The 17640-nt window shown below is 41.4% G+C and overlaps 1 protein-coding gene across 2 annotated transcripts in view; it reads right to left on the reverse strand.

Moving 5' to 3' along the window:
• The window catches only part of KIZ (kizuna centrosomal protein), a 130762-nt gene that overhangs the window by 24206 nt on the left and 88916 nt on the right, over window positions 1–17640 (reverse strand). Inside the window, exons 9-11 of one of the 2 annotated variants that reach the window (XM_066595755.1) lie at window positions 11664–11814; window positions 8619–8684; window positions 3616–3711 (exon numbers count right to left, since the gene is read on the reverse strand). In XM_066595755.1, the coding sequence (XP_066451852.1) occupies window positions 3616–3711; window positions 8619–8684; window positions 11664–11814 (313 nt within the window). The remainder of the gene's footprint in view (window positions 1–3615; window positions 3712–8618; window positions 8685–11663; window positions 11815–17640) is intronic. The other variant, XM_066595756.1, reaches the window with a different exon arrangement.

Here is a 17640-nt window from a genome sequence, read left to right on the forward strand (position 1 = left end):
GCAAACATCCTCTGAGTAGTGAGAAAACGTAAATGAACCTCTCTGCCAATGACTTCTCTAAAAGTTGATTGCCAACTGAGGAAATGAGAGTTGCTTTGCCCATTAAATAAAGTCACACAAAGCCTGGTTACTGACAATTTTGTTCATCTCAAAAAAGATTGGTTAATGTGAAGCATGCCTCAATCCAAGCAACTTTCAGAAGGCCTCAGAAAACATGTTATAGAGATTCATGAAGCTTGAAAAAGCTAGAAAGCACTGCTAAAAACCCGGTTGTACTGCAATTGATGGTTAGACCAATTATATAGAAATAGAGAAAATTCCAGGCTGCTGCTACTCTACTTAGTAGTGGGCATCCTGTTACTATAACTCCAAGAGCACAATGGACAATCCTGGGAGAGACGAGAAAGAACCCAAGTGGAACAGCCAAAGACCTACAGAAGACTCTACAAACTGCAAAAAAACCTCTGTCCATGTGTCCTTGTGTTAGAAAAACACTGAATAAGGCTGCTTTTAGATGGAGTGATTTATTGTTCGCATGGGCGAACGATGACAGAGTTCACTCATGCAGCCTGTCTATACAGGCAGATAAATTGTTCACATGTTCACTCACCAGTAAATGAGAACGACTGAACGATTAACCCGAACGAGCCAATGATAATTTTCATGCTTGCATAGAATGTACGATAAGCGAATGAATTATCATTTATTGTTCGATTGTTGGCTGGGTTTGAACTGAATTATTATCATTCAAATTCGATCTAGTGAAACTGTAAAGCATGGTGGAAGGAGGATTGTGCTTCAGAGCTACTTTGTTGTTTCAGGGTCTCTGAACATCTTGCGATCGTTGAGGGAACAATTAATTTAAAGGTAGATAAAAACATTTTACAGGAGAATGTAAAGGCGGCAGTCCATGAATCAAGAGAAAGTGGGGGGGCGCAGCCTAAGTAAATCAACTAAAAAAATGGATGAAAAGAAGATGATTTACCAAGTCAGAGTCCTGACCTTAACCATACACACAAAATCAGAGACAGCTAAATTCACAGAAGGCAGGTCTACCACTGCAATGCAGATTTTATTGAGGCTTACAAAACATGTAAGACCAACGCGTTTAAGGGATTGATGTCCCCTTTCTCAAACAGTAAAACTGAACTCAATAAAATTGATATCGCAGTGAGGGACTCTGTACCTTCTATGAATTTAGCCGTCTCTGTTTTTTGATCTGCATGGAGGGGTTTGGTGTTCTTTGTTTGTAAATGTCTCACTGGCAGTGATGACTATTTGTTGTGGATTTTGAGTCACTTATTAGTGCTATGTTAAATACATAACATTGGTAGGTGAGCCTTTAATCGTCACAATTAACATTCTGTCCAATTTGTTTTTGTGAGCCTCACTTTTGGACATAAAGCAACTTTTTGGCCCCGTATTATAAACAAAGATGGCAGCACCACTTCTCTAACTTCTGCATCCAGCTGTTCTCTGCTTGGAGCGCCCGGCTGATATACAGCCGAGCGCTCTGAGCAGGGTATGGAGAACAGAACTGGACCGCGGTGTTCTTCATACCCTGCCTGTCATCAGGGAGCTGGGACACAGCTGAAACAATAGTATCAGCTCAGCTGTATCCCGCTGTGAATTCCTGATAACTGATCGCTGAGCTTTCAGCATGCTGAAAGATCAGCGACAGCTTAACGTAAACTGTACAATGTCAGTGCAGTTAGACAACGATTATCGCTCAAAAGGTGGCTTTGAGCGATTTTTAAGCAAAAAAATCATTGTGTCTAAACGGGCCTTAACTGTCAGACAGAATTAGTAAATAAGCCCCATAGTCTTTGTATACACTATATTCATAATTTCCAGCATCTTGAGACGCCGCTCTCTCTGTTCCAGCAGCATGGCCATTTCAATACCCTTGAGAAACATAGACTGATACAATCAAATTTTATCTTGTTAGATAAAGGGAAGCTGACTTTGTTTCTTGTCAACGACTTAAAGGACCTTTTACATGGAATGACTATCGTTCAAAAAATCATTCAAATGAGTAAAAGTGAACGATAATCGTTCAGTCTAAACGCAGCCAATGACCGAACAATAATTCGTTTACTTTTCGTTCGTTGTTCATTTAATGCAGGCAGAAAAACCATTGTGTAAAAAAAGTTTCAGTACAAGTTGGCTTCTCGTGGGGGAATCTTATTCATTAATGTTACTTTTAAAACAGAGACATGACCACCTCCAAAGTGCCAGACATGTTTCGGCTGTAAATCAGCCTTTTTCACAGCTACAGACATGAGTGAACATCAACCTGTCATTGATACCAGTTGATTGCCAAATGTTATGAACCTGTGTGACCTTTCCACACACCCCTTGCATCCCATGTTCACAGTGATTAACCCTGTGAAAAGGCTGGTTCACAGCTGACAACATGTCTGGCACTTTGGAGGTTGTCATGTCTCTGTTTGAAAAGTAACATTAATAAAGAAGATTACCCCACGAGAAGCCAACTTTTTTACATTTCTTGCCCTGCTGAAGCTGTAGGCTTCAGTCTGAGCTCCGTGGAGGATCTGCATCGGGCAGCTGGAGGTCCCGTTTGAGAAGGTGAGCCAAACAAACTTTCTTTTTCTATTTGATTCATAAAAATCATTGTTGGCTCATTCACTTATCATTCAATTTAAATACTGATCATTCAGTCATTCTTATTCGCTTATACAGTAAATGAGCGCAACTGAACGATTTCTTGTTTGAATGAGCCAACACTAAGGCCTCCTACCCACGAACGGATTTCTGCCGCGTAATTCGCGGTGAAAATCCGCTGCGTTGCCCGCAGCTATTAGGTTCTATTGAACCTAATAGCTTAGGGCACACGGTGCGGAATTCCACCGTGGAATTCTGCACCGTGAAATCTCCCGTACTCACCTGCGGCATGCTCTATTTGCCGCGGGTGTACACGCAGACGGCTTCCATTGCAGTCAATGGAAGCCGTCCGTTCACGCTATCTCCCGCTGTAGCACAGCGGAAGATAGTGTGAAAACGCTTCCCCGCCTACCGCGTCATATGACGCGGTGGGCGAGTCATGTGACGCAGCCGGCATGTCATATGACACGGCGGCGGTGGGCGGGGAAGCGTCATGCGGGACCCAGAATGCTGGATCCGATGGTAAGTATGGGGTCTCTGGGGGGCGCTGTGACGGGCTTCGCCGCGGAATATTCCGCGGCGGAGCCCGTCACGGCTGTGTGCAGCCGGCCTATATCTGAGCTCCTTCCTTCTGAGATAAATCCCAAACATGGCAGTTCCATGGGGCAGCAACCAAGGACAACATGTATATGTCATCATGTCTTTTCAAGGGTTGATCGTTTGATTGACTGCTTATAAAACTGGCCTTGGTGAGTGAGATAGAAAATTAGATTGTGAGCCCCAGTCAGGACAGGAATTTATCAGCATGATGACAATCTCTGTAATAAACGTCAGGATATAAGTAACAGAAATAAATAATAAATATCCTTAACACTTAAAAATACAGGCTCTTATGTCTGAGCACTCTACAAACAAAGAACTTACTTCATGGCTCTCCTACATAATATATATAAAAACTATGCAAAGGGTGTTTAGATTGCAATTACTTACCAGGAATTTCAATATCTGACACATCACTAAACTCCTCAATCTTATCTTCTGTGTAAACTTTGTCCTTTACATCTTGTAACATGACAGCGGAGCTGCCTGTAAATAAACAATAACACATAGAACATTTAGGTCTCATGCCCACGGCCGTGTCAGACTCCACCAGCGGAATATCGCAGTGGAGTCCATCATGGCGCCCCCCAAAGACCCCATACTCACCTCTCCAGATCCGCCGCTTGAGTCCTGTCCGGCGAGCCGGCATGCATGGGTCTCGGTGATGCAGCCGGCAGTGGTCTCACAGCGGAAGTATCGCATGACGGACGGCTTCCATTGACTACAATGGAAGCTGGCCGTGCATTTTTCGCGGAAGTTGGAACATGCCGCGGTTTCTTTCACGCTGCGGACAGCATTGGGCTATTAGGTTCAATAGAACCTAATAACTGCAGGGTAACGCCGCGGATTTGCGCCGCATTTTACGCGGCAGAAATCTATCCGTGGGCATTAGCCCTCACAATATTAGTGTTCTCTGAGGTGAATTGGTAAATAAAATAAGATATCTTCATTAAAATCCAAACAACTGTTATGTATAAAGTAGAGTGCAAAAATAATCTGTTGTGTGTGAACATAAGGAAAACAGCATTTCTGGCCATTATAAGACCTTTATCCTGTCTTTTTAGTAATTTTTCCCTTCTGTAGATTCAATCTCTAATGATCAGTTTTCTGTGAACTGATGGGTGAAGGCTAACTGCTACACAATGTCTCCCATCCACTGAATACACAAAGAAGAGGAGATCCTGCTGTCCTATCACTAATTCTCACTCATAAGTAGCATGGAGGACAATATACAGCAGTATTGGGCAGCACTAGAGTGAGATAAAGCACTTAGCTGCAGTCGAATCACTGTGTTTCACCCTGCCTCTGTCTCCCAACAGCAGCTCCCTCATCCTCCGTCTTCCTAAGGGCTAATACCCACGGACGGATTATCGCTGCGAAATTCACGGTCAGATGCCCGGCATGAATTCCGCTGCAATATCTGTCCATAGACATGCTAGGTTAAAAGATTCTCCCCTGCCCATTAGCGGAAATCAACTGCAATTTTCCGTCGCAGGGAAGAATCGCAGCATGTTCTATTCAATGCCTAAAAAAAAAATCGCACGGACGGCTTCCATTGCAGTCAATGGAAGCCGTCAGTCTTGCTGTATTCCGCGCAGTGGGCACTGCAAAAGTACCGTGAGAATCCACTTCACAGCCCAGCGCTGATGTATCATGCTCTGCACTGTGGGGGGATCCGGAGAGGTGAGTATGGGGTCTTGTGGGGCGCTGGGTCTGATTCTGCTGCGAGATTTCGCAGCCGAAATCTGACCCGGCCATGGGCATGAGCCCGTCATCACCATTTAGACGGGATGACTGCCGGGCAAATGATGCGCAACACTCATCCCCGGATGTACTAGCTCACGTGCTTTTGCACAGGAGCGAGTATCGTTGCTTCGCAGCGGGGAGGCTGGAGATTTCTCTCCTCACTCTCCCTCGGCCCTCTCCATTCACTTAACATAGTGGTTGTTCAGTATTGAACGGCTGCTATTTACACTGAACAATCATGATTCAGAATTTTAAGCTGCATAAAATCCTGAACAATGAGAGGCGGTCATTTTTAAAGACCTGAGTATAGGAATATAGCTAACTCCCATAAATTTAAAGGCACTTCTGATGATAGCCTTTATAATTATATTGCCAGGAACTTTCCCTGCTGGCCTCATATATGGAGATCAGGATTTTCAAAACCTTAGAGGTCCGTTCAAGAATCTTTCAGGTTTTAAAACTGAAGTAGTTCATCTCCGAGAACTCCTATCCTGGTCCATTAAAGGTTATCACCAACTGCAATCAATCTGTTCTTCTCAAGACCATAACAGCAATCAATACTTCTAGTACTTAAAGGCACATAAAAAACGGCCCCAAATCGTCTCCTTAACCCCAAACAAAGGGATATGTAATTCAACGGTACTTAATATTAGCAAAGCAGCATTAAAATGCTTGGTATGGCCACAAACATAAAACTGCGCAGTCCAGATGGATGGCACTGCTATACTGTTTTTACTATGTATTTTGTTATCATTGTATGTTTCACTAGAACAACCTTTAAAGAGAATCCTGTGCAGAGAAAAAATGTTTTCTGTAGCCAGTAATTAAAATTTTAATAAGTGAGAGATTTTGTAAGTAAGAATCAGTTTTATTAAAACTGTAAAAGCTAATTGACAATACGGTGCTCTTGCTGTGGCTCCCTGGGGCACCCTACTGTGCTTTGCTCCATCTTCAAACACACAGCAAGGGAAAAAGTGAGAACTATAGCTGGTATAGGGAATGAGGGTATATTTCTGGAAATCATTATTTTAATTTCAAATAACAAGGAGTCAGACGAAGTAACTGCTTCTAATACGCCACATATATGTAATTCTTCGATCTGGTGCACTGTCTGTATACATAACACATGTATGATGGTCATTAATGGAGAGGTGCTGTAAGGACATATCGTTTGTGTGAAGGAGACGTGGGTGGGTCTAGGGTTACTTGCTAACGATGTGTATGTTTTATATTCACAGAACTAGATCTAATTAATACTTTCCTTGTTGCACATAAAACACAACCTTGTTAATTGCAAATTCTATTTTTTTTTTACAGGTTCATTATTAGCAGTGGCTGAATGCTTGATTCAGACTTTTCTAAAGATGAGTAAGTAATGTTTATATGAGTTTAAGGTCATAGGCCATTTCTAATACTAATCAGCACAACGGGAGATGAAATTGTTTATAGTCTGAAATTTGAAGATAAATGCAATAAGAGAGCATCTACAAAAAAAACCCACTCTAACAACTGCTGTATAGGTTGACTAAACATCTAGAGCGGGTTTGCGATTTATAACTAATACAATTTGGTATATTGACAATATTTGCATATAGTGCCTCAATATTTTTACATCTACTGTATTTTTAGGATCCTTGTAGGTGAGGAAAAGTAATCAGAGAGGTTTGAGGTTTCTTCAGTGGTACGTGTTGTAGAAGTGTCTGTCATATACAGATCTCAATTTACCTTCAATGACTAGTAGTCATGTGGCAGTGTCAAATTAACATATTCGTGAGGATAATGGCCACCTTAAAAGGGTTTTCCCAAGACTTAACATTGCTTCACAACCCCTCTGTACTTCCTGGTTCCTGCTGACCAGGACATGTTATTGCTGCAGCCAATCACAGGCTATAGAAGGTCACTACAGTGGCCAGTGATTACATGTAGCAGTCGCATGTCCTGTTCAGCAACGATCAGGAACAACAGAGTGATTTAGAGTAGTAGGAAAACCCCTTTAAAGAGTTTTCAAAAAAATATTTTAGGCTTATGACAACCTTAAGGGGGGTTTCCGGCCTTAAAACTTACCCCAGGGTAGGGAATGGCATTAAAAAAAAACCAAAGAACCATTACTCACCCTTCCAAAGTGCTTCCAGTCCAGCACCACTGACCTGTGCTCGCTAATCTGGTCCCTATTTAAGCAGGAAGTGATGACATTATGTTTATCATTCACATGAGCACTGCAGCCAATCGCTAGCCTGCACAGGTCTGCATAAGTGACACATGACCACTGGCGGCATCAGTCATGTGAGCAATGAATGTGATGTCATTGATTCCTGTTTCAGCGGGCAGAGTAGACTGAGCTGGTGATGTTGGGCCAGAGGCACAGCGGATGAGTAATGCCTATTTTGCTTTTTTTATGCAATTCCCTACCTTATGGAAAGTCTTTTAAAAGGTAGAAAAGAATTAATAAGTTTTTTCTGAGCAGTGAAAAAATGGCATTTTCCACCAGAAATAGAAATGTATCGCATCGGTTCTTCAGCAGCAATACCTGACAAATCCAAAGGACCAGAATTGCGAGGATGTTTCTTGAGTCTCATACACTCCCTTTAAAACGTTTTTTTGAACTAGTATGCTACATCACATTAATAAATGTTTTGACTGATCTTCATGGAGGTACAAAAATACCACCATTATGGAACAGATGTGAAGATACTCAAGCAACGTTTGGCAATTTAGCATAATCATAAAAAAAGATATATGATAGGAAAAGTCACAAGTACTTTTGATGTTAAGTAAAACATACAATCATAATAGCAAATGTCTTTGAAACAGTCTAACACTAACCATAGAATCTCATATGCTGATATATTGGTTCTTTTGAGTCGTTCAAACTAAATTGATATATACGTCTACCAGTCTAACCACTAAAGAAAATCGCCAACTTCACAAATCCACATCCCCCACTTGTGCCAAAATTCGAACACTTTCATATTGTAAAATCAAGAAAATCAGGTTATAAACAATTTATAGACTGGATTTGAGTTCCGCCCTTAATGTCATCCACCCTTACCCAACAAAAAATGCCATAATGTAGCATTTCCCTTAATCAACTGCTTCCCCTCATGATCAGAACTGATGCCGTATCATATGTTAATAATTATACTTTATGATAATATATAGTGTTAGTGAATTGTATCGTGGCCCCGCAATTCCATATACATTCTCTGATAAAAGAAAAGCGTAAATCAGAAGGGAAAAAAACGAAATCCGACACATTTCATACACACCCATTGAGATGTATTCCTTAAAGTCAGCTCAGAAGCACGACTTTTCGTGCAGCGTATTTGACTCGCTCCTAACCGATAGTTATACAGTTACAAAAGACAAGTAGCAAATTAGCAACATCTGCAGTTTGCAGGGTAATTACTGAAGCAAGCTTATAAACATTAATCATCCTAAAACATCCACAAATAAAGTAAAAACCCAAAAGGTCAGGTGATTTTCACTCTGCAATAGCGGAACTCGCCTTCCGGCGTCTCTTGCTTCTCGTTAGTGTGCGATCACCTTAGTTTACCAGGCATACATTGTGGTTGGTAAATATCAGCTCATTTGTTTTAATGCCCTTGTGGGCGTTTTGCCTCTTTCTTTCATCCTGAAAAGACTTTTACCTGGAACACGTTTTTTCTCTCCAAACTTTCCATCTCGGCTGTCATCTTCACACGAGCTCGTGTCATCTGTATGTTGAGACAGAAAATAATGAAACATTTCAAAGGCGTGATGACCAGGCTGGCTTAGTTCCAGTTAAACCCTGCTCTTTGAGTATATTTTTTCCTTATACTGTTGTTATCTAGCGTTTATTGATCTTGTCTTCTACTTTCTGGTTCTCAAAAGAAAAGCCTACTGTGAACTTTTTATCAAATAAGTTTCTTCTCGGCCTTCTTCAGCTGCCATGAAAATGATTGAGCCAACCGGGCTTCTTAAATTATTTATGCTTTAACTAGATGAAATAAAAAACAAGAAAAATTGTATATAAATACCATCAGTGTCTCTCTGAATAGCAGGACATGTGCAAAAAAACCCAACAAACTTAATTAGCTGGAATCAAAGTTGCTTTTTCCACAGAGAATAAAACAAGCATGCACTCAAAAGACCTAAATCAATGTGCCCGGCTTAATCACATAAAGGGTTTTTCAGCCTAATTGCCGAGCTCTTTAGATTTTGATGAGATGGATACTGAGGAAGATAACCCAGCGAGTGTATATTACCCAGTCATTATCCCTGACTAAACTTTATTAAAATGGATTCTTGGTGTATATGGCTGTCATAATTGCTTTGTCTATGGTCTGCCTTGACATAATTAAAACAAATCATGTGGTGTTCGTCATTGCTGTTATTTTGCAGCATTGGAAAAGAAGGAAAACACTCCATGTAACATTTTAATTTGGTTGATATGATATCACAGTGAATGCTTGCCGCTTTTGGGCTTCAAAGGAATAAAAGGGGTTAATTACTATGCAATTCCCAGCTAACCTAAGCAAAATCTATGTGTTTATTAACTACGTAATGGTAAGGACACACGATGCGGCACTGGCATGGCCACTGCAATTTTCAAACGGATTGCTAACTTTTGCCAGAAAACAGCTGTTTCACCCACTGGGGCAGTCCTATTCAGCATTTCCCTGTATATAAAGATAGCTGTCAATCATGGGGTAGCATCACCCACATGACCACTAACACCAAAATGAGCAAAGGGTTAACTGAATAAAATACAAGTTACAGTGGAACTTTTCTAATAAAACTATATATCAATCTGCTCAGCTCCTCCTGCTGTCTAATATACTTCCCTCAGATTGCAATACATTCGTAAGGTGACAGGTTCCCTTTAAATGGGAGTTGTACCTATTCTACAGACAGCTCCACCCATCTGGCAGTGGTGGGCAAATTAGTGTACGAGACACATATGTTAATCTTGGATCCAGTTTATTACTTTCATTAGGTAATTAACATACCCATACACATTAGACTCAATACAGGAGCCACGGACTTCTTCAACATCGACACAGGTGTTTGACAAGGCTGTATCCTGTTGCCATTCCTTTTCAACTTATTGCCATGTCATGAAACAAGCAATTGGGCCGAATATAGTTTGTATTGTGGAATATAACCCACTACAACAATTTTAGATGATATAGCTCTCCTTGCCCCAAGCCTCAACAAGCAATATTAGCTATTGAGCAAGAAGAGCTGATATTGTTGGTTTATGAGATGGTTGGTTTACGGATTAAGACCAGGCTTACACAAGCGTGTCGGTACAGTGTATTCCACATGCACGTAATACGCTGTACTAATCCGCCATAGGTGGCCATGTTGCCGACTACACGACTTGCATGAAATAAACATCCAAGAAAAATCACAGCATGTCCTATCTTGGCGCGTTCATGTGAGTTGGATATACCACACTCACCAATGCCTCATTCATGGTCAACCAACAACAGTGATTTCAAGAGGTTAACTGGTTTGTCTACTTAGGCAGTACAATCACTAATGACGTGGATGCCGAATATGATGTCCAGTGCTGGATCGGGAAGGCATGGGCAACTTTCCAACATTTATACCCTATACGGGCTGTTGCTTCACTCCCAATAACAAAGATACGACTTCTGAACACTATCATGATCCTGACTGCACTACATGCATCTGAAACATGGAAAGTGACCACAAGTATGAACTGGCAACTTGATGTTTTCCCAACAACACTATTTTTGTTGCCTGTTTAAGGTCACTTACCATGATCGGGTTACAAATGAAGAGATTTACCATCGCTCCTGTACGTGACCACTCCAGAGTCAATGAATAGCAACTTATTTTGCTAGACACATCCTAAGAATCCCTAAGACAAGATTGGCAAAAATCACTGTCTCGTGGAATCCAAAATATGGGAAGCATTGGTGGGGAGGCAAAAGATCCCCTGGTGATGTAATTTATAAAGGATTTACACACTGTCGAACTTTCATGGGATGATGTCTAAACTGCTGCCTTTATCACCAACGATGGCATTCTTTGGTCGCCTGATGTGCTAAAATGTGTGGGAGGACCTAAGTCTACGTAAGACACATTAGACTAAAGTTGAAAAAAATCAGGCGATTTTAATCAAAATTATAGTTCATTGGTTGAGATTTAGTAATGAACAATAGTTTCAGCAGCTCCATGACACACCATCATCGCCTGCAAGGATTTTGACCAATAGTCAAACACAAGATCTGTCCAAAGAAGGATTTTTTTTCCACTAGAGATCTTTCTTATCAAGAATGTTCCTTGATAGAAAGCTCACTGATTCTTTGCCTCCTGTCACTGAACATGTATAGCCTGGCTGACTGTCTATAGCGGCCAATCTGAACTAACGTGTGTATAGGTGCATCAGTAAAACGATCGTTCACCAGACAAGTTGTTCAACCATCAACCTATTTTTATCTAAAGTATGTGGCCACCTTTAGAGCGCTCGTAGACATCAATAGTAAAAAAAATCTTTGAAAAGTCAACTGACAGCAGCAAATTTCTAGGTTCACTGGTTACCTGGCTGCTGGGATAGGTCTAGCCCTGCTGATGGGAGTAGTACTGCTTTCATACATAATTGCAGTATTACATGTTAAATGAATGGAGCGCCAACAGTGACTACACACAGCTGTGAATGGTATACCATAACAAAAACTTGCCTTGACTTTTTATTTTACAGTCTTTATGTTTCACAGTATGATTGTAATATCCATCTACCATTTGATCCCTCTTCAGAAGGTTGGAGCTTTGTTCATCTGTGCTGGAAAGTGAGGTAGGAGTGTTCAAACCTCCTGCAGTATTCAGGTTGGCCTACAATGACAAAAGCGGAAAGAATGCAACATTCTCATTAGCACAGCAAAAGTATCAATTGACATACAAAGAAAACAATATAATTATATAGAGGTCTGCCAGGCATGCTTATGCTTGGAGATGTTTGAATTTGTCACTTGGAGAAAATCAAATCACAAAAATAACATTTAAGCCATTTGAAATTGTACATTATTGTAATATAAGGAAATACATATCTGGTATAGCAACGTGCATCCAATCTAAGTACATATGAATATAATGCACAAAATAACTAAGAACTGCAGTGCGCAACTCACAATCCACGTTTCACCTTGTTCTACCTTTAGGTGCATTATAATGAGAGTTTTACATTGTAACTAGCTGATACACCCGGCCTCACCCAAGTTAATTTGATACAGGTTTTTAACTGTTGTTTACACAGAAAATTTTATGAAGTCAAGGTTACTTTAGAATAATCGAGGAATAAAATATGTATACACACATAGAAGAGTGTTAGATTATCTTCAGGCTGCATGTACGGATGTCTCTCTGCAGAATGTGCCACCCCTCCCACTCTCCTCATTTATGACGCTTGTATGACAACGAGAAGTTACATTAGATAGGGGTGCCAATACTTTTGCACTTAGCATTGAATAATCAAGTTGTGACCCCTTTACTTTTCCTATTTAGGACCTAAAGAATGCTCCTACTAAATTTGATGCTTGTGCGATAGTAAATATGACCTCCTATCTCACATAACGTACAATATGTTTTAGGAAATATTAGTAGGCCCCATGAAACATTAATTCATGTTGTTTTTATAACTCTGCATTGTGATGTTCCTCTGTTATAACACCCAGAAATGTTTGACTAAACTGACGTGTCAATATTCCCCTTGTCAGTAAGGTGTGTCAGGAGAGTGGACAGGTCCTCTTTAAAAATAAATTAATGCGAATAATTTCTACTCTGCACAAGGAGAAACTTTATTCCCCTAGACTCACATCATTAAAGGGGTTTTCCAGCCTTGAAAAATTGATGGCCTAACCTTCGGATAGGCTAGCAATATCTGATCAGTGGGGATTTGCCGCTCAGGACCCTTGCTGATTGAAGGGGCAGCCTCTTGAATTTTTACATCTGAGCACAAACCTATTCATACTCATAATGCCATATTTTTTATAGTGACAGTACTGAGTACTGCAGACTTGACCCATTGAAGTGGATGGGACAAGCCTGCAATACTCAGAATAGCCACTATAAATAAACAGAGCTCTGAACACTGACAGGGTCAAGTTCACCTATAAACACTGAAGAGGTTGCATCGATCACATGAGTGTTGTGGCCCCTTCAATCTGCTGACCAGCAAGGGTCCCAAGCAGTGGACAGCAATTAGTAAAATATTGATGGCCTATCTTGGGCATAGGTCATCAAATTTTTAAAAGGCTGTTAAACCTGTTAGAAGAACAAGTAACACAGATAACATACAGTTGCAGTCAAATGTACTTGGAGATATTTACAGATTTCATCTACTGAAAACTGAAAGGGAGAGAAGTACACTATATTCTGTCTCACAAAGAGAGTGCAGCCGATAGCGTGTCACAAAAAGTGTTGCTGTGCAGAGATTGGTGGAGATGCAGTAGTCAGACCCCTACTGATCATTAATTAAAGGGGTTGTCTCGCGGCAGCAAGTGGGGTTATACACTTCTGTATGGCCATATTAATGCACTTTGTAATATACATCGTGCATTAAATATGAGCCATACAGAAGTTATTCACTTACCTGCTCCGTTGCTAGCGTCCTCGTCTCCATGACTCCGTCTAATTCTGATGTCTTCTGGCGTTTTTAGACGCGCTTGCGCAGTCCGTGCTTCTGCCTAGTGAATGGGGCCGCTCGTGCCGGAGAGCTGGTCACCGCGTCGTCATCGTAGCTCCGCCCCGTCACGTGTGCCGATTCCAGCCAATCAGGAGGCTGGAATCGGCAATGGACCGCACAGAGCCCATGGTGCACCATGGGAGAAGACCCGCGGTGCACCATGGGAGAAAACCGCAGTGCATCCCTGGGAAAGGACCGGCGACCATCTTAGGGAGAAGATTTTTATAACTTCATATTTCGTCAGATCGGTGAGTAGCAAGCGGTTTAAAAACCGCTTTAAATTGCTTTTTTTTGCCAGGGGGGTGACAGGGGGAATGGGGTAATGTAAAATTTTGATGTTTGTCGCGAGACAACCCCTTTAATGGAATATTGTAGCAAAATGCAACTACTTTACCACCACAGGAATACCCCATTATAAGCTGATGCAGAAATGGACCCTCAACATTTTCTACACATACCACAGCCCCTGTACCCCCCCCCCCCCCCTCCAACTTTCCCACATGAAGTTGCTCTGGCCTCCCTTCTTTATAAGTAGAAAAACCATTTCAAGCAGCCAAAGGGCCCGAGCATCAAGGGATTAACAAGTACTTTGCTCATGGTGAGGGGGTCTTCTAGCATTAGAGGAGGACCCATTTTGACTTTTTGTTTGTGGGTATCCTCTCTCCTCCATATCTTTTCTTGAGAATAAACCATAAATATAACGCAATACAAGTGCGGATCTGCACACGCTATTGGATAAAATAGCTGATTAGTATTAAAACAAATGTTTCATAGAGCTATTCTTCAACTTCTATGCGTGTAGTTTGCAGATTTTTCACTACAGTTCTAAAGTTATAGTCCCATGCCACTGTCATTGTGCGGCTGCAATGTGGCCAAAGCTCCTACTCAGTGGGGCTTGCAAATGAATGAAGCAGTAATTGACCATTGACTTTTAATGGTGCACAGTTTGCCTAATCACTGCACACAACCTGCAGCAATGTGAAAGTCTGTGTGACTAAATATATTTGTTGCATTATAATATATTCACTGTTGCCTGCAGACACTCATTATTGTACCGCTCCCCTCCATGCTTCCCTGTTCCCTGCAGACACTCATTATTTTACCGTTCTCCACCATGCTTCACTGCTGCCTGCAGACACTCATTATTGTACCGCTCTCCACCATGCTTCACTGCTGCCTGCAGACACTCATTATTGTACCGCTCTCCACCATGCTTCACTGCTGCCTGCAGACACTCATTATTGTACCGCTCTCCACCATGCCTCACTGCTGCCTGCAGACACTCATTATTGTACCGCTCTCCACCATGCCTCACTGCTGCCTGCAGACACTCATTATTGTACTGAGCTATTAAGAGGTATTCTCCATATGTAGTGTGGTTTTTAAAGAGATATTCCCAATTCAGACTTTTATGGCCTATCCTGTGAATAGGTCATAACAGTCTGTTAGGTGCAGGTCCCACTTCTATGACCAAAACCTATCTGTAGTTTTGGCCCGCACTGACCCTGCCCTCCCTGAATATGGTGGCCAGGGGTTGTCAGGAGGATGGAAATAGGCAAGTACCTTGTGCTATGCGGTTTCTGTAACTCTATACTTGTCAAAGGGAGTAATGCAAACAGGATACCACAGCGAGCTACACCATTTCCGTAACTCGAAAGCGGCGGAAACAGTGTAGCTCAATGTGCTATACTGTATTACACTTATTGATGCCTATGGGAGTTACGGAAATTCAACCGAGCTTGGCTGTTTTTGTTGTCCTGACCACCTCATAACCAGCAGTGTACCAATCTTGGCCATGTTTGGCCAAGATAGGCAACACATCTTTAAATTTAACTGTGAAGTGCAAAAAAAGTAAAGTGACCAACAAACCTAGGAATGGGGCTCTGTTTTTTTTCCATTAACAGCACCATCCTGCCCATGAGATATATCTGGTACTGCAGCTCAGTCGTTTTCACTTGAATGGGGCTAAGCTGCAATACCAAGCATAGCCTGTAAACAAGAGGGGTGCTCTTTCTGAAAAAAGAGACTTAATTTTTCTAATTCTTGACAATCCCTTTATAGATGTTCTTAAACTCTAATGAAATTGAATACTCTGGCTCTCTTCTTTAGCACTTAAATGAAGGCCATTACAGATCAAAAATAAAACCAAGAGGGATTATTATTATAATTCAAGAACAAATAGGCACTTTACAAATGCTCATGTGCTTCATTCCAGTTTTGATGGGAATTCCATACTCATGATAATGAAGCTAACTGCCTTCCATTACACAAAGCTAGTATGACAAGCGTCTGCTATAATGGAATGAATCATACTTGCTTACTTCTAAACACATTCTGCTGTTGTCAGGCAGCTTACAAAAGACACCAATACAAGGTTAATTTGCTTCGCTCCAAAGGGCATATTCCAAAGGCTACTCTCCTAGTTAGGAAAAGACTCCAAGGCTAGTCTATTAAAAGGTGAAGAACACTTTAATAGGCTATTAGAGGACAATGTCAAACTAAGAAATAGACATGAAAGTGAAACCATGGAAGATTACAATAGGCAGATTTCCATATAAATAGATTTATGATCAGAAATATTACTTGTGGGCCTTCTATTACTTTAGTGAAGTTTGAATGGCACATATCTAAATATCTATATGGGTAATTTTTCTGTAATTGATAAAATGCACAAATATGAACACCATTTTTTTTAAATGGACTTATTCAAATGAGCGATTTTTTTCCCTTGCAGTGATGCTGAGTCGCAGGATGTTCTACCTTAGGGCGTTCCTCGACAATTGTTTTCAATGGGATCTTAAAAGCCATCATATGGCATTTGCATGCTGTGCGATGTGTATGTGAGTGTGATGTAATCCTTCTCATTGAAAGCAATGGGAAACACTTGTGAACCTCTGACGCACGTGAAACGCGCTCCTGAGGATTGCAATTTCACAGAAGCCACGCAAGACGTTTTTGAATGAAAAACGACTCACATCGGTGTGAAAAACGCACGTTGGCAAGCGCGATATCAGGCCATGTTTATCGTCCCAATATAGTGCTCGTCCGTGTCAATGTAGCCTCAAGCTGCTTTTTTGTGGGCTTCAGGTGAAGTCATTTTAAACGCCTTTGTCGTGACACATGAGCATTGCAAAAATGACTTAAATATGTTCACGGAGATGTTCATAGAACCAGGGTTTGGGTGGAGTTGTGTATGGTGCCTGGCATCCTGCTGAAAAAGACACTAGGATAACGTACATAGCTAAAAGGCTTCATTAGGCTAGGGCCACTCTGTAATATCACTGCAAAGAGAAAAACCAACTCTAATATCACTGCCAGCGGCCATATTTACCAATATACTAATACAAAGATACACAAGGCTGGGTTTAAACACCACTTCCCAACATAATGCAGACAGGCAGATTACTATATGAAGGAGCATTGCACAGGTGCAAGATACTAATAAACAGCCACTCACACATCCACCACATATTGGGGGGGGAATGGCTGCTCACTATTAGACTTGCACATAGATAAGGCATGAAAAGGGTTCCATACTCCATTGATATGTGTAGTGCATCATGCAGGCTTACAACCAAGTAATGACACCACATAGTATTCAGCTCAGTGAGTTGCCCTGCCCCTAAACGTGAACCACACTGGACCGACACACCAGCTTCCCCAGCATCTAAGCCAGACTACTTACTGCAAAAACACAATAATACTGATAAAAACAATCTAGTACCGTAGTTAATATTTTGGCCAAAATACGTAAGCTCACGAGTCCACGACAAGGGTCCTCATCATGCATTATCAGTGGGACTGGCACTGCCTCATCAATGTGCAAGTATAATACTAAGCAACCACCCCTGCTCCCTAATATGGGGTAGTTCATGTGAGTGGTTGTTCATCAGTATCTTGCACTTGTGCAATGCTCCTCCATATAGCAATCTGCATTCTATTGGGAAGTGGCATTTGCACCTGCTCTTGTAGATCTT

Source organism: Eleutherodactylus coqui, chromosome 3 (assembly GCF_035609145.1).
Source record: "Eleutherodactylus coqui strain aEleCoq1 chromosome 3, aEleCoq1.hap1, whole genome shotgun sequence".
In the NCBI taxonomy this organism is placed as follows: Eukaryota; Metazoa; Chordata; class Amphibia; order Anura; family Eleutherodactylidae; genus Eleutherodactylus; species Eleutherodactylus coqui.